This window comes from Elephas maximus, chromosome 22 (assembly GCF_024166365.1).
Source record: "Elephas maximus indicus isolate mEleMax1 chromosome 22, mEleMax1 primary haplotype, whole genome shotgun sequence".
Classification (NCBI taxonomy): domain Eukaryota; kingdom Metazoa; phylum Chordata; class Mammalia; order Proboscidea; family Elephantidae; genus Elephas; species Elephas maximus.
In genome coordinates this window covers 24,237,918-24,258,782 of record NC_064840.1, presented here as the reverse complement: position 1 = coordinate 24,258,782, position 20,865 = coordinate 24,237,918, and the positions used below count along the sequence as shown (strand labels likewise).

The 20,865-nt window shown below is 45.1% G+C and overlaps 1 protein-coding gene across 1 annotated transcript; it reads left to right on the top strand.

The window, feature by feature from the left end:
- Positions 1-4,907: 4,907 nt before the first annotated feature.
- YWHAH (tyrosine 3-monooxygenase/tryptophan 5-monooxygenase activation protein eta) lies at positions 4,908-20,565 on the top strand. Its single transcript, XM_049866331.1, has 2 exons — positions 4,908-5,222; positions 19,102-20,565. Exons 1-2 carry the CDS (start codon positions 5,136-5,138, stop codon positions 19,753-19,755), a joined length of 741 nt encoding a protein of 246 aa, XP_049722288.1. The 5' UTR covers positions 4,908-5,135; the 3' UTR covers positions 19,756-20,565.
- Positions 20,566-20,865: the final 300 nt, after the last annotated feature.

Below are 20,865 nucleotides of genomic sequence, written 5' to 3'. Positions count from 1 at the left end.
TTGGCCTCCTTCACTTCGCTCAGGAGCTCTCTTTGGAGTTGTTCCAAGGAGATAATTGTTGATCAAAACTTGCCGGTAGCTTCTGTTGGGTCGGCCTCTGACTCATAGCAACCCTGTGCACAATGGAACAAAATGCTACGTCCTGCGCCACCCCCATATAGACCGCAGATCAGACTGTTGTGATCCATAGGGTTTTCAGTGGGTGATTTTCAGAAGTAGATGACCAGCCTTTCTTCCTAGTCTATGTTAATCTGGAAGGTCCACTGAAACCTGTTCAGCATCATAGCAATATGTAAGCCTCACTGACAGACAGGTGATGGCTGTGCACGAGGTGCACTGGCTGGGAATGAAACCTGGTATCCTGCTTGGAAGGCGAGAGTCCTGGGAACGCGTGCCCTGTCCAAGGTGGTTGTTGTAATCTTTGTTTGTGAGGTTTTGAGGAGTTGGCAGGTCCCTGGGCGGCAAAAACAGTTTGCACTAGACTACTAACCTGAATGTTGGGCAGTTCAAATACACCCAGTGGTGCCACAAAAGAAAGGCCTGGCGATCTGCTTCTGGAAAGATTACAGCCAAGAAAACCTGATGGAGCAGTTCTACTCTGTAACACATGGGGTCGCCGTGAGTTCGAATCAACTTGATGGCAATAGGATTGGGTTTTTTTTTTTTTTTTTTGGTGCGCGGTAGTTGGTAGCTCTCTCTCCGGCGCAAAAGGAGATGGATGCTGGTAAGTGTACAGGCTAAAAGGTTGGAAGTTGTGTGTGCGTTTCACAATGTGAATGACTTTGAAAAAGGAGTCACGTCTGAGCTTGTCTCAGCGAAGACCAGGGCAGCATGGGGCCATCAGGCTTGAGAGTCTGAATCTGGGGGCCCGAGTTTGAATTGTAGGTCTGCTGATGACCAGTTGTATGACTTCGTTCAAGTCACGGAACATCTCTGTGCCCATTCCCTCACCTGTAAAACAGAAATGGAAATTGTACCTACCTTACAAAATTTTTTTTTTTTTTTACAGGGGGAGCCTGAGGAAAAACTATGACCATCCGTGGTGCTTGCAACATGGTAGATGTCTCCTTCCTCCCAACAGTGAGGGTGGACAAGGTCATACAGGAGGGGGCAGAGTGAGAAGATGGCCTGGGACAGAGCCCTGAGGAACCCTGCATTTCAGGGTAGGCCTAGAAGACGAGTCCACACACAAGACGAAAGGCGTGGCCAGAGGAATGGAGGGGAAACCAGAGTGTAGGGTCATGAAGTCAAGTGGAGAGTTTTAAGGAGGGGTGGCAGGGGCAGATTACCCAATAAGCAAGATAGGCACAAGCTTAGCCATGCTGATTTACTAATATACAGTGCACAATTTCACCTGGTAACTGGCAAGACAGGTGAAATTGTTCACTTCAGATTAGTAGGTAAACACAATTAAGCCGTGCTACCTTGCTTACTGTATACGGTGCATACAGTGCCCTGGTTAATCCACCCCTGGGTGAGAGCTGTGTCCAAGAGGACCAGGAGGTGAAGAGTACCCAGTGTCCTTGTATTTGGCAACAAGAAGGCCACACATGGCCTCGAAGAGGGCCATCTAGCTGGAGGAGTGGGGACAGAGCCAGAGCACAGTGGGCTGAGCAGCGGGTGGCAGGTGAGGAAGTGGAGAAAGGGAAGTTTGGTGAGCAGCAAAGAAAGGCTTCCTGGAAGAACTCATCATTTATGAACCTAGCCAAAATCAATTTAGAATGCTCCAGCTCTGTATTTCACTGTTTTGGATTCAATCTCAGCCCAACATGATCAGAAAAGCAAAGCCTCTAGGACTAGAAGTAGTTGTGGGGGTCCCCCCAACCAGCCCTGGACCCTTCTCCACCTCCCACTGGAACCCCATCCTTGTGGGGGTGGAGGAGAGGATTAATTATTATCTAGCATTTTGTTTAGCATGCTCTTTAAAGATATTCACTAGGGGGAGGATCAGCCTGGTTTGTTAACCTTGATTCCATTTCTAGTCAGCAAAGGTGATTCTACGAAGCGCAGTTAAGCCTAGATGGGGCGTCCTGGACCCACAGCGAAATCCTGTTCCATGGGTGCCGATGTCCTCATTTTAGTATTCCAAAGGGGAGAAGAAGGTCCGGGAGGCAGGAAACCAGGTATGTGCAAATGGGGATGGCCGCTCCTCTCCCTAAGTCCTCAGTTTCCCTTTATGCAAGAAAAAAGGATAGATAGGTTTTTTTTCCTTAAGGGCCCTGCTTGCTCTGACATTCCAGGGTGCAGATTTCTATTCCAGTCCTTTCAATAGTCCAAGTCCAGTTTTCCAGATGGCAAAGCTGAGGTCCAGAAGACACCCAATCTTCAGGCCCTGCCTTTTCACCCCTCTAATATGTATCTTACTCTCCAGAGCCAGACTCATGTCCTGAACTATGACTTTCACCACCTCCAAAAAAAAAAAAAAACCAAACCAAACCTACTGCTTTAGAGTTGATTCCGACTCATGGAAACCCCTCGTGTTACAGAGTAGAACTGCTCCATAAGGTTTTCTTGGCTGTAATCCTTATGAAAGCAGATCACCAGGCCTTTCTTCCGTGGCACCAAAACAAAACAAACCCATTGCCACTAAGTGGATTCCGACTCATAGCGACCCCACAGGACAGAGTAGAACTGCCCCATACGGTTTCCAAGAAGCGCCTGATGGATTCAAACTGCAGACGTTTTGGTTAGCAGGCCAACTTTTTTTTTTTTTTTTATTGTGCTTTAAGTGAAAGTTTACAAATCAAGTCAGTTTCTCACACAAAAACTTATATACACCTTGCTACATACTCCCAATTACTCTCCCCCTAATGAGACAGCCTGCTCTCTCCCTCCACTCTTTTCGTGTCCATTTCGCCAGCTTCTAACCCCCTCTACCCTCCAGGCAGGACATGCCAACATAGTCTCAAGTGTCCACCTGATCCAAGAAGCTCACTCCTCGCCAGCATCCCTCTCCAACCCATTGTCCAGTCCAATACATGTCTGAAGAGTTGGCTTCGGAAATGGTTCCTCTCCTGGGCCAACAGAAGGCCTGGGGGCCATGACCACCGGGGTCCTTCCAGTATCAGACCATTAAGTATGGTCTTTTAATGAGAATTTGGGGTCTGCATCCCATTCCTCTCCTGCTCCCTCAGGGGTTCTCTGTTGTGTTCCCTGTCAGGGCAGTCATCTGTTGCAGCTGGGCACCATCTAGTTCTTCTGGTCTCAAGATGATGTAGCCTCTGGTTCATGTGGTCCTTTCTGTCTCTTGGGCTCGTAATTACCTTGTGTCCTTGGTGTTCTTCATTCTCCTTCGATCCAGGTGGGTTGAGACCAGTTGATGCATCTTAGATGGCTGCTTGCTAGAGTTTAAGACCCAGATGAGCAGGCAAACTCTTAACCACTACATCAACAGGGTTTCCTCTGTGGCACCACTGGGTGGATTTGAACTTTCAGTCTTTAGGTCAGTAGTGGAGCACCAACCATTTGCACCACCCAGGGATCTTTCACCACCTCAAAACCAAAACATATTGCTGTGGAGTTGATTCCAACTCATACTCATCCTATAGGATAGAGCTGAGCTGCCCCATGGGGTTTCCAAGACTGTCATCTTTACAGGAACAGACTGCCACATCTTTCTCTCATAGAGGGGCTGGTGGGTTCAAACCTTTTGGTTAGCAGCCCGGCTCTTAACCACTGCACCTAAGAATAAAACCTCAAATACTCAGTCTGGCATTTAAAATACTCAGTAATCTCGCCCCACCTAACCTCATCTCCCACTGCCAGGTCTCACTTCTCACCCTCAAATTCTGTTCCTATCTTCACTGCGAAGCCTTTGTCCAGGCTACATCCCACTCCCTAATAATACATTTTTCCTGACTCATTTTCTTCAAGTCCAGCTTACCTGTTCTTGAGTATTTAGACCTCAGCTTCTCAGGGGCAAGGGCTGAATCTTAACTCAGTAGCTTCCTATCCTCACTGCTGAACATGCAGTAGGTGCTCAATAAAATTCTCAAGAGAGTCCACCGCCCCCTCTCCTGGCTAGAGTCGGCAACTTGTAAGTTGGGGCGGTGTTTAGTCCTAGTGATTTTCTTAGCTTGGCTAGCGCCCAGGCAGGGCGTGAGGGACCTTCAGCCCTCAATTGCCAGGGCTGGGAGGGGCTTACTGACTAGCCTGCCAATCCGCCGCCCTCTTCCCCTGCAAGGAGTCCAGGCTGAATTTGAACCCAGATCCTGACCCCGCCACTTAACAGGCTGTGTAACCCTCAGCAAGTCACTAGTCTCACTCTGCTTCAGGTTCCACATTTGGAAGGTGGGAACACCAGCTGGCTCACTCTCGAGCTGGGTTGTGGTGATCAACTAGAATGCCGGTACAGGCCCAGCACTGGGCGGGCTCCTAGGAAGTGTGCTGTGACTGTCCTCTTGTGGAAGGCACTGCCTGCAGCCCAGGGAAGTGTGGACCTGATCCTGCCAGGCCAGTGCAAACCAGACTGCAGGGTGTGGCCCGCGAAGCCGCTGGCCAGGCTGGGCTCCGGTCAGGCGGGACGCAGGGGCCGGCCGGCCCGGCCCGCCCTGGGCCCATGGCCTCCAGCTTCTCCACGCAGTGGCTTTCCCTTCTGGATTCTTCTCAAGTCAGACAGCTAATGCGGCTTCAGCGGCGCTTTTCCGGATGGGGCTGCGACATCCCGCTGCCTGTGCAGCCACCATCACCGCGCCCCTCCCTGGGCTCCGCAGCGTTCCAGCGCCGCTCTCGACTCCCACCTCCACCTCTGCGGCAGTAAAATGCAGCACTCGCAGAGCGCCTGCGCGGCTCCGGGGCGGGGCGGCGGCGGCGGCTATTTATAGTAGGTGACGTCACCTTGAAATAGACCGTTAGAGCCGGCCCGCCTTCCCCCATCTCCACTCCCGCCTCTCCGCGCCACCCCTCCGGGCAGCTCCCACTGCGCAGGCGTCCTTCCGCCCCCCCACCTCAACGCACCGCCTCTCTCCCTTGGCGGCGTCCGCGGCGGAGCCACAACGCGCAGGGCGAGCCAGTGAGCGGAGGAAAGCGGTGCTGCCTGCAGCCTCGGGCCGGCCGGACCCAGTGCGCGTGCGCAGCGGCTTCCGCGGCGACCAGCAGCAGCGGGCGAGAGAGCGAGCGGGCTAAGGCGCGACGACATGGGGGACCGGGAGCAGCTGCTGCAGCGGGCGCGGCTGGCCGAGCAGGCGGAGCGCTACGACGACATGGCCTCCGCCATGAAGGCGGTGAGCGCGGCAGGGGCCCGGGCGGCCGGCGGAGGCCCAGCAAGGGAAGGAATGGGCGGCCGGCAGGGTCTGCCCTAGGACCTGGGCGCCCCCGCAGGGCGCGGCCGCCCGCCCGCCCGCAGCCTGCGCTTCCCGCGCACGCCGGGCGCCCCGCCATTTCCTGCGGCCGGCCCCAGAGTGGGATCTGTGGGCAGGGAGCCGCTCACGGTCGCCAGTGCTGCCCCACGGGGACGGGCGGCGGAACCCTCTTTGGGGGCGGTGGGTGGGGTGTCGCCGCATCCCAGCTAGGAGCCCTGGGGAAGGGCAGGGGGTGCCCGAGGGAACGTGAGGGAGCCACGTTCCTCCTTCCAGATCGTTGTTTCGGCACCTGGGGGCCCAGCCCCTCTCACCGTCCCCCACCCCACCTTGTAGAACCCTCGAGCGCGTGGAGCCGTGTCTGCTGCTTTTCTCTGCGAGACCTGCAGTCGGGGTATTCCGATCTGCCTGGCTCTGCTCGCCCGAGTTGTTCTCGTTCCACCTTCCCACGCTCGACTCGGGCTTTGTGTGCGGAGACCCCTTCCTCCAGCCGCGGCGGAGGGCGGGCCGGGGCCCATTCTGGCTGTGGCCCGGGTTCGATGCGGCGCCCATCTGCCTGGACATTAAAATGAGCGTGATTTCTAGATAAGACGAACCTGTGTGCCTTTCCTTTCCCGAGACCCTCGTAGATTGAGTCTGCAGCTTCACCGTCTGCAGCTTCATTTCCGGTGAAGGAGTCGTGCCAGCCACACCCTAGCAAACGCTGTGGATTAGACACGACCTGCGTTTCTGAGATTTAGAGTTCCGCTTGTTTTCTCCTATCCCTGTCTTCTCACAGTATTTTACATTTTGTCTAAACGAACATTACTTCTCTCTGCCTCAAGGTCATGCGGTGGTGGACCTACAACTGGAGCCACCAACCTGTGTTTCTTCGTCCAGTGTACAACCTCCTTAGACCTGGAAGGGTCCCCTTGGCCCCACCTTAGTCCTAAAGATTCAGAAATTCAAGGGAGTGGGATTTAAAATCTGCATTTTAACCAGTTCCTCTGGCCAGTTTTTAGTGAATTTAAATGTGAGAGTTAATGCCGTGGATTATAGCTCATTTGCTCTTTGCCCTTTCACTGGCCTTGTGAAGGGATTTATTAAAGAAAAACTCAAACCCAGAGGTTCCCTGAAATTTCAGATTCTTTTGAAATGCTCATTTAAAAAAGGCTTTTGGTATTAACATATAATATGTGGTTGAGGCCAATTTTTAGGATTATCCAGGTAAAAAAGGTGCTTGAAGACATTTCCTGTGGTGGTCTTATTATACATTTAACTAATTGTGTTTGGAAAGCAACTACAGGCCCCTTTGTGCATTCATTGGTGATCTTGACTTGAGCACTGTAGTGTGTGGTTGTCAGATAGGAGCTTTTCATCCAAACCAGGGCAGGATCTTAGTTTGGGGTCTGAAGTTTATGTAATTTTGGGGATCCTCTTTAAGAAAACACAAGTATAAAAATATATTAACGTTGCAAATTTTACAGAAACAGGACTGATTGTGTGAACACGTTTCCTTGGAAGGGGCCCTGAATCGTTGTTTTCTCTGGAATAAAATCACCTCTGTGCATACAGCAAGTCACACCTTAAGTGAGCCTGTTCTCCCCTGGTACTGGAGTGGTACTGGGATCATGCAGGCTGAGGCCTTTCTATAGCACATTTTTGTGAGGTATTTTGCTCACCAAGGCTGCAGTCTGAGGAGGCCTTTGAGGAATAAGGATGCTGAAAGTAGGGCTAGGGTGTGAAGGAAGGTGAATTGAAGTTGAGAAAAAATGGCTAGAGGATACATTCTGGAGCTAAAGGAAATGCGAGGCAACTTGAATGGGAAGTAAGAAGAGAGAGAATGGGAAGGGATTACCAGAATGAAATTTGGGCAGAGAAAAAAAAAAATTGGCTTTCTGGTCTTCATAAACAGGCTTAGAAAATACTATCCTGCAGCTAGCTACTTCATCCACAGATTTTTCTCTGAGGCTTTAAAATAGCATTTTACAAGCTACTGTACCCTTCATTTTGCTGGAAATCTCTAATATCTATATCTGAAATGATTGGTGGGTCGGGCAAAGCAGCAGCATTGACCGTTCATTCCAAGTTTTAATTATATTATCTCAAAATTGTGATAAACCATTTTCTCAAGGAAATTCCTAGTTAAAAATATGAACTTTTTTGTCTGTTTCATTTATTTAAAACATTTTTATTTCTCATCTAAATTAATGGGATGTATTTGTTGGAAAGAACTTGGCAGGGGTCAGTGGGAAAGAGTTTATGTTTTACCTATTAAGTTGGCATTTGTAGATTGAATTCTTCATAAATGTTTTTGGGAAGGTACAGCCCCTGTTTTATTAACATTATAGGCCTTAAATAGAGCTTTTGGAAAGAATTTGAATTCTAGTAACCCTCTGGGCTTATGGGATTTTCTTCAGGATGGTGGATGGGCACATAGACTGCTGGGGAGGGGGTGATGTTCAGGCACCACCACTCTGCAAGGTCGAACCTTAACATCTTTGGCCTCAGTTTCTCTTAAAGCGTAAAAGTAGGAATGTTGGTGTTACTAACAAGTCAGCCTCCAGCCCCAGTCTTCTAACTTGTTTTCTATTTTCTTTGTAATTTAAGTGGTCGCCTACTAATAATGCCTGCTTGTAATGACTGATGTCCCTTATGCTTGCCAGTGTCACCTGGAGGAGGATATCATAAGCTTTAAGAAAAATCATGCATATTGGAAACAACGGTGTTACCTCAAATTGAGAACTTAAATGTCCTGCCTCACCCCATAATTTGAAGAGGCAAGAAATGTTTCTGAACTGAAGTAAAGGAATATCTTCAAGCTCTTCTCATCTCTCTAGTACTTTTATCATAGACATAGAAGTAATAGTGGGATGAAACATGGAAGATTCTAGAACCCGAGTACTTTTTAGGCGAGGCTTTGAATAACCATACACAATTCATAACCTCTGCAAAACTGATATAATAACATCTTATGAGAGCTGAAATAAAACTATAAAGTCAGATAGAAATATAGCTTGTAAGACTAAGGAAAGAAGGTAAATAACCAGGTAACTTTCTGGTAAATATTCATGGATGGAAATAATTCAGTCATATCTCTTATTGTTCTAAACTTTCTATTTTATATTAAAACTAATATAGATGGTAATTTTGTAGCTATGAAACATTATTTGAGAAAGCGTGGTATATTTTAACATGATACGGGTTAATTATATAAAGGACAGGGAGAAATATGGCTGAAAGACTTCAGGGATACCTGTAGAAATCTTAAGTGCAGGAAACAAAGCTGCAGCATAAGAAAACAGCAGTCAGAGAGGAAGAGGCACTTGGCCCAACTGGTGGCCCAAGGCTCTTATTCCAACAGCTGTGAGATTATTGGAATGAGCAGGTGGTATGTAAAAGGAGAGCTCGTGCTGGGCAGCCCAGGATGAGACGTGCTGCAGATAAAAAAACCAAGGGTGGTTTCGAGGTGCACCAAAATTGTGGTTAAAGCAGTGTTGCCACTAGAATTTGAAATACGTAGAAGCTAGTGAGCCCTGTTTCCCGTTAACTGGTCACTTGAAATGTAATTATCACTGTCATGTATCTGTGAGGATTCTGGCTTCTTGTAAGAGAATATTGCGTCTGAATGTTGGCTGCTAACTGAAAGGTTAGTGCTTTGGGTCCACCCACCAGGTCCCTGGGTGGTACAAACGATTAATGTGCTCGACTGCTAACTGAAAGGTTAGTGGATTGAGTCCACCCAGAGATGCCTTGGAAGAAAAGCCCAGGGGTCTGAAAAATCAGCCATTGAAAACCGTACGGAGCGCGGTTCTACTCTGACACACTGGGTTGCCAGGAGCTGGAATTGGCTGGATGGCAACTAGGAGTAAAGGCAGCAGACAGTTCACATAGCTTTGCTGTGCTGAAGTGGGGAGTGTGGGTTGGAGGTTCCTGAATTAGCCCCAAAAGAGCTCCACGGTCAGGGACCCCACCACACCTCTTTAAAGAAACCAAAAATGTGTTTCTCCTTTGGGATTTTACATTAGTGGTAAACTGCAGTGTCGTACTTTTCCAGAGATATGGTCTGGAAAGGGGGTATCCCCAATGTGTTTTCCATATTACAATTCACCAAGTTTATGGAATTTTCTTTATCGTTTTACTTACTAACCCACTGCCGTGGAGCCAATTCCGACTCATAGCGACCCTAAAGGACGGAGTAGAACTGCCCCATAAAGTTTCCAAGGGAGTGCCTGGTGGATTCAAACTGCCGACCTCTTGGTTAGCAGCCGTAGCACTTAACCATTACGCCACCAGTACTCGGTAAATGGTAGCAATTATTCCTTACGTATACAACTCCATATGGACACTGTTGTTAACTCCATGTTGTAAATGAGGATTAAAGAGATTAACTAACTTTCTCATAAACAGCTAATAAGTTGTGAAGCCAAGATTTAAACTCTTGAATTTAGAGTGCTCCATGAGGCTAAGGAATAATATTTCTAGTGTACATTCTGGTGTTTTTGCCATTGTTGTAATTGGTGGCCAAATTCTGAAAAGCGAGCTTATTAAATATTAAACTTAAATAATTTCATCAATTGGGTGTAAGTGATTTTTTGCCAAGGTCGATTAAAAACAGAATTTTCCACTTTTAGCTAGAGCAGAGAGGCATAAAAGACAAACTCACAAATCTGGCTTTTGCTTGTTCTCCTGAAGGCCGGAAGTTTTTTTTTTTAATTGCTTAAAAAGCAAAGTATTGAATTTGAGTCCCTGCTACGGACTCAGGAATGTAGGATTGCTAAATTATACTTGTGGTATTTTGAGAAATCCTTTAATATCTGTCTTGTCACCAGTTCTTCCATATTAGTGTATTTTATAAGCCTGTAGGGCCCCCACATTTCAATCTCCAGGTTGTTGGTAAATTCCTCCTGTGTCCCAGCTGAGGCAGCCTGTCTCCCCAGCGTTGTGCTCCTCCCAGTCCTTGCTGCGGTGTGGCATTTCCTTCTTTGGTGGTGGGTGTTGGCACTTCTCTGATAGGAACCTGGCACAGCTTCTGAGGACTTCAGCCCTGGTGCCTCCGGAACAGTAGCATGCAGTAATGCCATTCAGATGGCGTTGCATTTGATCCCTGTCAATCCGTACGAAAATGTCCAATTATGTCAAAAACAGGACAAAGACGTGAGAAAAGTTGTAGAACAACAACAAAAAATCAAATTCACAAAAAAGACCAGACTTACTGGTCTTAAAGATACTGTAGGAACCCCTTGAGACTGTGGGCCTAAGACACCCCTCTGAACTGGATCTGAAGCTGGTCCTGGAGTCCACCTTTCAGCCGAACTATGGACAGGTCAATAAAATAACACCTGAGAGGAACACGCTCCTTAGAACAACCAATTATATGAGAATGAAAGGGTGACATTTGCACAAAAGCAAAGATGAGAAGTCAGGAAGGGATAGAAAATCAGGACAAAAGGAAACGGACCTAGGATGGAAATGGGAAGAGTGCTGACGCATTGTGGGGAATGAAGCCAGTGTTACCGAACGCTGTATGTCAAACTTATCAAGTGGGAAGCTTAATTTGCTTTGTAAACTTTCATCTTTAATGCACAATAAAAACAAACAGGACAAAGGAAGTCTCCACTAACTTTAAGCTTAGGGTTGATGTTAATTCAGGGCTTTGAACTGGTTGGTTCTGGTTCTAACCCCTGCTGAGAATTTGCAGTTCTAATAAGTTCACAGAGGATGCTGATACTGCTGGTTAGGCACTACTAGTAGAGCAGTGGTTCTCAGAATTTATTACACATAAGAATCACCTGGGGATCTTGTTAATAACTAGATTCTGCTTCAGTACGTCTGGGGTAGAAATGCAGATTCTCAGCAGGGGTCGAACCAGAAGAAACCGGTTTGAAGCCCTGTATTAATTAAGCTTGTCCTGTCTGGTGGCCTCATAGAACTGCAGCCTTGCCATAGTGTGGGTAGGGGACTCAGCCAAGCCCTGGCTTGGGAATGTTCCTTGCACAGTGGCCAGGAGAGAGTGGTTTTGCCAGGCCTGGGCAAGTGATGACTGATGGCAGGTGCTTTGCCAGCTTGGGACCAGGTAGGATCCTCACTTTCAGGGCATTGAAGTTTGAGGAAGAGCTTTTGTTCTTTCTAGCTCCCTTTTTATATCTCAGGGTTCTGCAAAGAAGTTTGGAAGGTTTTATGATGTGGTTATGTTTACATAATTGTTCATGAGAATCGTTTTCATCTGTTACAAACTCATCAGAAGGAGGCTCCTTGGTAGTGTGTGTGGGTATGAGTATAAAGGGATGGGATGGGACTGCTTGTAAGTGTGTGTGTGAGGGGGAGTGTAGGTGCAGGTGTGGCTATGAAGGATGGGAGCAGCGGTCGGGAGAAGTTAACATTGACCTCCACTTTGACAGTAGGGCCTGGCAGCTCAGGGGTGGCGTTTTTTGTTCAGTGTTATTTGTGGTGTTGGATGTCTCCCAGATTAAGAGTTTTAACTTTTCCCGAGTAGTTCCTGTGCTATTTTTGGCAGTGGGTCTATTTTTACTCACAAACACATAGTTTATTGCCTTGTGCGTAGTGGGAGGAGGCCACAGAGGGGTTTTTGAGTAAGGGAGTGGTGTTTTAGGAAGATAAGGGAATTAATAACAAGCCAGGTTCTTAGGCTTTGTGGGTAGTTCCAGAGCAGAGAAAATGGGTGAAGCAGGTCCCCTGGGGTTGGAAGTTGGCGCAACTGAAGGGTGTGTGGTGAGGACACTGGTAAAATGACTGGCAGAGTCCAGTGGTCCCTAAAGGAAGTGAAGTGGAGGGCCTTTATCATATGGAAAGAGTTTGAGCAAGTTTAAGTGGGGTGGAAAGGTGAGCAGGAGAGGGAAAATGTAGAGACGCTGTGGGCGGAGGTGGGCGTGTAGCCACGTGAAGACTTGGTGTCCTGGAGTGGGTGTGCTGAGGGCAACTGATGTGTGGTGGAAGTGTGTTGTAACTGGTGTTGGAGTGGAAGGAAGGTTGAGAGCCATTGTTCTTTTATCTCAAATATTGTGTCTGCTTCATGTTCTTAATTAGAAGCTGTTTTGGAAATTCAAGTTTGTAAAGATACAATAAATCTCATCTCCATAGAATCTGCACGTGATGACCCAGTGTGGCTGGGACTAAAAAAAAAAAAAACCAAACCCTTTGCCGTTGAGTAGATTCTGACTCATAGCCGGTAGTGCTGTCATTTTCTTTCCCACTGTACGACATTGTCTCTCTCTTAGTATATAACTGAACTTTTTCTTTAGTTCTCCCGGTTCCACTGTTTTGATATTTGAAGTGTTGGGAACTAGTGCTAACTAAAATTAAGGGAGGTTATTCTCAACAAGCATCACTAATTAAGACTGGCTGAAAAATTTATTTTAACAGACCATCTGATTTCACTTTTGCCTGTAATTTTCCAGACTGGGGGAACTCCGTGTTTTCTTTAGTTGTCTAATTAAGTAATAAACTACTTTTATTGCACAAATTTCCTTGTTAACTGAGTTGTAACCCAGGAGTTTTAAAAAATACTATATTTAAATGTATCTGGTAATGTTCTAGTTAGGCCCTGGCTGGGGTTCTAAGAGAAGTGTTTGCTTGCTTACTTATGTTAGTCACCCTCATTTGATGGTGAGAATGATTCATTCAGACTGGCAGGCAACCAGATGATTGTTATATAAACACTAACATTCCTAAGAAGCCATTTTTCTTGAGAATACCAGCAGGGCACCAAAGGTGGACAGATTTCAGCCGAAGTTTCCAGACTAAGATTAGGAAGAGGGACTTGGTGGTCTACTTCTGAAAAAATTAGCCAGTGAAAACCTTAGAAATAGCAGTGGAACATTGTCTGATACAGTGCCAGAAGATCAGCCCCTCAGGTTGGAAGGCAATCACAATACAAATGGGGAAGAGCTGCCTCCTCAAAGTATAGTCAACCTTAATGACATGGATGGAGTCAAGCTTTCAGGACCTTCATTTGCTGATGTGGCTTGATTCAAAATGAGAAGAAACAGGTGCAAACATCCACTAATAATTTGAACGTGGACTGTATGAAGAGCGAATCTAGGAAAATAGGAAATAGTAAAAAATGAAATGGAATGCATAAACATAAGTATCCTAGGCATAAAAAAAAAAAATTAGCTGAAACGGACTGGTGTTGGCCATTTTGAATCAGATAATCATATGGTCTACTGTGCTTGCAATGACAAGTTGAAGAGGAATGGTATTGCATTCATTGTTAAAAAGAACATTCCAAAATCTATCCTGAAATACAGTGCTGTCCCTGATAGGATAATATCCATATGCTTACAAGGAAGATTAGTTAATACTGCTATTATTCAAAATTTATGTACCAACCACTGAGATCAAAGATGAAGAAACAGAAGGTTTTTACCAACTTCTGCATTCTGAAATTGATCAAACATGCAGTCAAGATGCATTGATAAACAAGGCTCCAGGAATTGATGGAATACCAATTAAGATGTTTCAACAAATGGATGCAGCGCTGGAAGTGCTTACTTGTCTATGCCAAGAAATTTGGAAGACAATTTTCTACCTTGCCAACCCACTGGAAGAGATCCATATCTATATGCCCATTCCAAAGAAAGGTGATGCAACAGAAAGCAGAAATTTTTGAACAATATCATTGATACCACGTGCAAGTAAAATTTTGCTAAAGATCATTCAAGAGTGGTTATAGCAGTACAGCAACAGTAAACCGCCAGAGGTTCAAGCTGGATTCAGAAGAGGACATGAAATGAGCGATATCACTGCTGATTTCAGATGGGTCTTGGCTGAAAGCGGAGAATACCAGAAAGATGTTTACCTGTGTTTTATTGACCGTGCAAAGGCATTTGACATTGGATCATAACAAATTATGGATAACATTGTGAAGAACGGGAATTCCAGGACATTACTGGTGATTGGAATGCAAAAGTTGAAAACAAAGAAGGATGGGAGTTGGAAAATATGGCCTTGGTGATAGAAATGACGCTGGATATTGCCTGATAACAATTTTGTAAGACCAACGACCCATTCATTGCAAATACCTTTTTTCAACAATATAAAAGGTGACAATACATGCAGACCTCCCTAGATGGAATACACAGGAATCAAATAGACTACATCTGTGGAAAGAGACAATGGAGAAGCTTAATATAATCAGAACAAGGCCAGGGGCCAACTGGAACAGACCATCAATTGCTCATATGCAAGTTCAAGGTGAAGCTGAAGAAAATTAGAACAAGTCCATGAGAGCCAAAGTGTGACCTTGAGTGTATCCCTCCTGAGTTTAGAGACCATCTCAAGAATAGATTTGACTCATTGAACATTAATGACTGAAGACCAGATGAGTTGTAGAATGACATCGAGGACGTCATACATGAAGAAAGCAAGAGGTCATTAAAAAGACAGGAAAGAAAACACCAAAATGGATGTCAGAAGAGACTCTGAAACTTGCTCTTGAATGTAGAGTAGCTAAAGTGAATGGAAGAAATGATCAAGTAAAAGAAATGAACAGAAGATTTCAAAGGATGGCTCAAGAAGGCAGAATAAAGTATTATAATAAATATGCAAAGGCCTAGAGTTAGAAAACTGAAAGAGAAGAACACATTCCACATTTCTGAAGCTGAGAGAACTGAAGAAAAAATTCAAGCCTCGAGTTGCAATATTGAAGGACTCTGTGGGGAAAATATTAAATGACACAGGAAGTGTCAAAAGAAGATGGAAGGAATACACAGTCACTGTACCAAAAAGAATTGATTGATGTTCAGCCATTTTAGGAGGTAGCATATGATTAAGAACCGATGGTACTAAAGGAAGAAGTCCAAGCTGCACTGAAAGCATTGGTGAAAAGCAAGGCTTCAGGAATTGATGGAATACCAATTGAGATGTTTCAACAAACTGACGGCAGCAGTGGAAGTGCTTGTCTATGCCAAGAAATTTGGAAGACAGCTACCTGGCCAACCCACTGGAAGAGAACCATATCTATGCCCATTCCAAAGAAAGGTGATCCAACAGAATGCAGAAATAATTGAAGAATATCATTAATATCGCATGCAAGTAAAATTTTGCAGAAGATCATTCAAAAGTAGTTATAGCAGTACAGCAACAGGAAACTGCCAGAAGTTCAAGCCAGGTTCAGAAAGAGGGCATGGAACAAGTGATACCATTGCTGATGTCAGATGGATCTTGGCTGAAAGCAGAGAGTACCAGAAAGATGTTTACCTGTGTTTTGTTTGACTTTGGATCATAACAAATTATGGATAACATTGCGAAGAATGGGAATTCTAGGACACTTAATTGTGCTCATGAGGAACCTGTACACAGACCAAAAGGCAGTCGTTTGAACAGAACAATGGGATACTTCGTGGTTTAAAATCAGGAAAGTATGCATCAGGGCTGTATCCTTTCACCATACTTATTCAGTGTTTATGCTGAGCAAATCTGAGAAGGTATAGTATATGAAGAGGAACAGAGCATCAGGATTGGAGGAAGGCTCATTAACAATATGAGATACGCAGATGATGCAGCCTTGCTTGCTGAAAGTGAAGAGGACTTGAAGCACTTACTGATGAAGACCAAAGACTGCAGCCTTCAGTATGGATTACATCTCAACATAAAGACAACAGAAATCCTCACAACTGAACCAGTAAACAACATCATGATAAACGGAGAAAAGTTTGAAGTTGTCGAGGATTTCACTTTACTTGGATCCATAGTCTATGCCCATGTAGGCAGCAATCAAGAGATCAAAGGATGCATTGTATTGGGCAGAGATGTCACTTTGAGGGCTAAAGTGCACTTGACCCAAGCCGTGGTGTTCTCAGTCGCCTGATACGCATGCAAAAACTGGACAATGAATAAGGAAGACCAAAGAAGAATTGATGCCTTTGAATTATGGTGTTGGCATAGAGTCTTGAATGGACCGCCAGAAGAATGCACAAGCCTGTCTTGGAAGAAATACGCCAGAATTGCCATTAGAAGCAAGGAATAGAGACTTTTGGACATGTTATCAGGAGGGACCGGTCCCTGGAGAAGGACATCATGGTTGGTAAAGTAGAGGGTCTGCAAAAAAGAGCAAGACCCTCTATGAGATGGATTGATACAGTGGCTGCAACGGTGGACTCAAGCATAACCATCATGAAGATGGCACAGGACTGGGCAGTGTTTCGTTCTATAGTGTGTGGGGTCACTATGAGCCAGAACCAACTCGATGGCACCCAACGACAACAAATGTGTTTCAGATCCTCACCATCAGTTTTAATGATACACTGGGAAAGTCACCTTAGCGTGTCTTTGCAAATCTGCCGGAGGCAGCTTTAGTCGTCAGAGGATGAAGTACTCTGTGACGCCTTATGGATATCATTTACAGTTCTAATGTACTGCGAGATCTGAGGGGCTCTCCAAGTTCTGTCCTTGCCTCGTGTTTTGTGTTACTGCAGTTGCCCTTGAATTGTGAGACATTCTAGAGGATTTGAGCAGTCAGATTTGTCCGAGTATTTGGGATGGAATTTTGATTCCCAAGGGGGTGCTTCTTTGCAAGACTAAACTGTCAAACAAGTATCTACAAAGTCTATATTCCTTACAGGCAAATGGGAGTATGTGTGTTTAAAGGCACTCGTTGGTTGGCTTGTAAGTCTTCCACTGGATGTGAAGGAAGCAGGAGCTCTGGGTTAGTAGAGAGATGATTGCCTCAGATCGGGGCGGATCACAGTGAGAGGTGTGGAGGCAAATGTGTATCATGAGAAATAAGGAACTGGGTTTGACTGTAGTTGAGGCAGCCCTTCTGGGGAGTGGTGGAGGGGTGACTCGTGGCCAAAGACCACACTGAAGAAGGTGGTGGGGCTGGGTTGATTGAGTAGGAAAGGAGGAGAGATACAACCCTGGGTTAAGGATTTGCTTTGCAGTAAGAGAGTTAGGAGTATTGGGGAGAGGAAATAGGAGAGGCAGGGAGCTGGGGTTTTTTTGGTCTGGAGTTGGAGTGGGGGGCAATTGATAGTTGCTTGTTTTACTTTTTAAGAATGTAGCACAAATTTTCTAATTTTACATCTAATAATGATTACTCTTTTTTACTTACTGCCTTAGTTACCTAGTACTGCTGTAACAAATACCACAAGTGGATGGCTTGAACAGAGAGACATTTATTTTCTCAGTCTAGTAGGCTAGAAGTCCAAATTCAGGGCGTCAGCTCCGGGGGAAGGCTTTCTCTCTCTGTGGGCTCTAGAAGAAGGTTCTTCTCATCAGCCTTTCCCTGGACTAGGAGTTTCTCCATGCAGGAACTCTGGGTCCAAAGGACATGCTTTGTTCCCGGCACTGTTTTCTTGGTGGTATGAGGTCCCCATGTCTCTCTGCTCGATTGTCTCTTTTATACCTCAAAAGAGACTGGCTTAAGATATGATCTAGTGTTGTAGATCTCGTCAGTGTAACTGCTGCTGACCCGCCTCATCATAGTGATAGGATTTACGGCACATAGGAAAATTACATCAGATGACACAATGGTGGACAGTCACACAATGCTGGGAATCATGGCCTAGTCAAGTTGACAGTGTTTTGGGGGGACACAATGCAATCCATAACACTTACGTTCTTGAACTACTGAGTCCCTAAATTAAAGCACCTTTTTTTGTTAAAATTTCTGATTCTCTATTGCTCAGTCTACTCAGTCTATTTTAAGCATGTCTTTTTGAATATGCTGTAAATAACTTTCTCCATTGAATTTGGGTCTTCTCCATTGGAAGAGGTTCTGTCTTTATAGTTTAAGTAATCTTTTTTTTTGTCTAGTGCTTAATGGTTTCTTAAGTGCTTTGCTTTTTAAATTTTTTTTATTTTTTTTATTTAATGAAAGGCCTTTACCAGTAGATCATGTAATTAAGGAATCCCCTTTTTTTACAGAGGATGATAGAGGCTCTTTCGAGAGCTTGTGAAATGCCCTCGGTCGGTTTAGCAAGTAAATGGCTTTGCTGAGGCTCAGACCAACGTTTTTTGGTTCCACATCCAGTGCTCTTTCTACTAACTAACAACATAGCTGGTTCACTAGGAGTTGCCATCATGGAGAACTAAGAGAAGTTATAACTCATGAGTTTTAACTTCCATTTAAAATAATTTGTGCTTCCCTCTTTGGTGACCAGACAGGGTTCCTGTCAGGTAGGTCAGAGAGAATGGCTATGGTTCCTTTCAGCTGAGGCTGAGTGCACTTTACCGTCACTAATGCATTGCTCTCTGTTTTGGCTTGGGGGAGGACGGGGATCACTAAAGAAGTTCCACGCGTAGCCCTAAAGAGCAAATTCTGGCCACTAGATGTGTGTGGTGTTTGATTTCATTTGTGAAACAAACGCCTGTCATCTGCTCATTTGTATTTGAGGTGCGATTTGTTCCTGAGTATAAAGCTGAAAGTAGGATTTGGAACAGACTTCCAGTTTATTATCTTCTTTGAATATTTGACAAAAGAATGGTATGATCTTATTCAGAATATCTTTCTTAAAAGTTGAATCTCAAGTTTTCCTCCCTGCTGTTATGTACCACCATCTCACAACCTTTCCATGATTATCCTTATCCCTATACCTCTACCATGATGAAGGCAGCATCTTTCTAAGACCTGAATTACAAATTTCTCAAGGCCTATATCACTTTGTATTTGAGTTTAATTATTTTTCTCTTCTGTTGGACTATAATCTTCTTCAGGTAGAATCCATGTCCAATTGGTTTTTAGTCTCCAAAGTGCCTTGTCCAGAATCCTGTTTTTGAGGTTTGTAGATTGGGTTGAATGGAAGGTTTCTTTCCAAGGTTTTCAGACTTGGCTCTCAATGTGTATCTTTTTGGGGTTTTGCAGGTGACAGAGCTCAATGAACCTCTTTCCAATGAAGATAGAAATCTCCTCTCTGTGGCCTACAAGAATGTGGTTGGTGCCAGGCGATCTTCCTGGAGGGTCATCAGCAGCATTGAGCAGAAGACAATGGCTGATGGAAATGAAAAGAAATTGGAGAAGGTTAAAGCTTACCGGGAGAAGATTGAGAAAGAGCTGGAGACAGTTTGCAATGATGTCCTGGCTCTGCTTGACAAGTTCCTCATCAAGAACTGCAATGATTTCCAGTACGAGAGCAAGGTGTTTTACCTGAAAATGAAAGGTGATTACTACCGCTACTTGGCAGAGGTAGCTTCTGGGGAGAAGAAAAACAGTGTGGTCGAAGCTTCTGAGGCTGCCTATAAGGAAGCTTTTGAAATCAGCAAAGAGCACATGCAACCGACGCATCCTATCCGGCTGGGCCTGGCCCTCAACTTCTCCGTGTTTTACTACGAGATCCAGAATGCGCCTGAACAGGCGTGCCTCCTAGCCAAACAAGCCTTTGATGATGCCATAGCAGAGCTGGACACACTAAACGAGGATTCCTATAAGGACTCCACACTCATCATGCAGTTGCTGCGAGACAATCTCACCCTCTGGACAAGCGACCAGCAGGATGAAGAAGCAGGAGAAGGCAACTGAAGCTTTCTCGGGTCCCTTGCTCTTTCTTCACCCACCACCCCCGTCATCACTGATTCTTCCTTGCCACAATCACTAAATATCTAGTGCTAAACCTATCTGTATTGGCAGCACAGCTATTCAGACCTGCTCTCCTGTCCCTTGGGGAGTAGTTTCAGATAAGTCTTCATGGCATTGCTGGATTGATGGTTGCTTTGAGCCCTCAGGAGCTCCCTTTTTGGATTGTGCAGACAAGTGCATTCTGAATGAGGTATTTGGCTATGCCTGTTGATCAGGAAATCCAGGCAAGAGTAATGAGAAAGTTTAGAAAGGAGAATTAGCCAACACAGGCTATAATTGATATTTAAATGATCCATTTAAAACAAGCTGGTAGTGTTTTGTTAAGCAGTACATCTTGTGCATGCAAAATGAACTCACCTCCCCCCCCACCTTTTCTTCAGCTAATGAAAAACTGTTAAGGGAAGCTGATACAGAGACAGCTCGCTCCTTCCCATCAGCTTTACAATAAACTGTTTAAGTGACGTTTCGGTAGCGCCTTGTTTTGCCTCTTTAAATTATGATGTGCGCAAACCTTCTTTTCAATGCAATGCATCTAAAGTTTTGATACTTGTAACTTTTTTTTTTTTTTTTTGGTTGTGATTGTTTAAGAATCATGGATTTATTTTTTGTAACTTTGGCTATTGTCATTGTGTATCCTGACAGCGCCATGTGTGTCAGCCCATGTCAATCAAGATGGGTGATTATGAAATGCCAGACTTCTAAATTAAATGTTTGGAATTCAGTGGGTAAATAAATGCTGCTTTGGGGATATTATCTCTATGTGTATGGTCTTGTTTTTTCCCCCTCAGGGAGCTGTTTCACTGGTTTCCATTTTGAATTCTGGTTTGAGACTGTCAAACACTTAAAGCATTTTTAGTACAGTATCTAAGTTTTCCTGCCCTCCAGTTCTGTTATGTATTTTGAAATACACAGATAAGACTTATTAGAATAAGATCTACTAGTTTTTAATAGTTTTTGATGAACCACTATTCCTGATGGGTAATTGATACTTTTAAGAGCCTGTTGATGTGTGCCATGGAGTCGATCCTGACTCAGAGCAGCCCTATGGAGTAG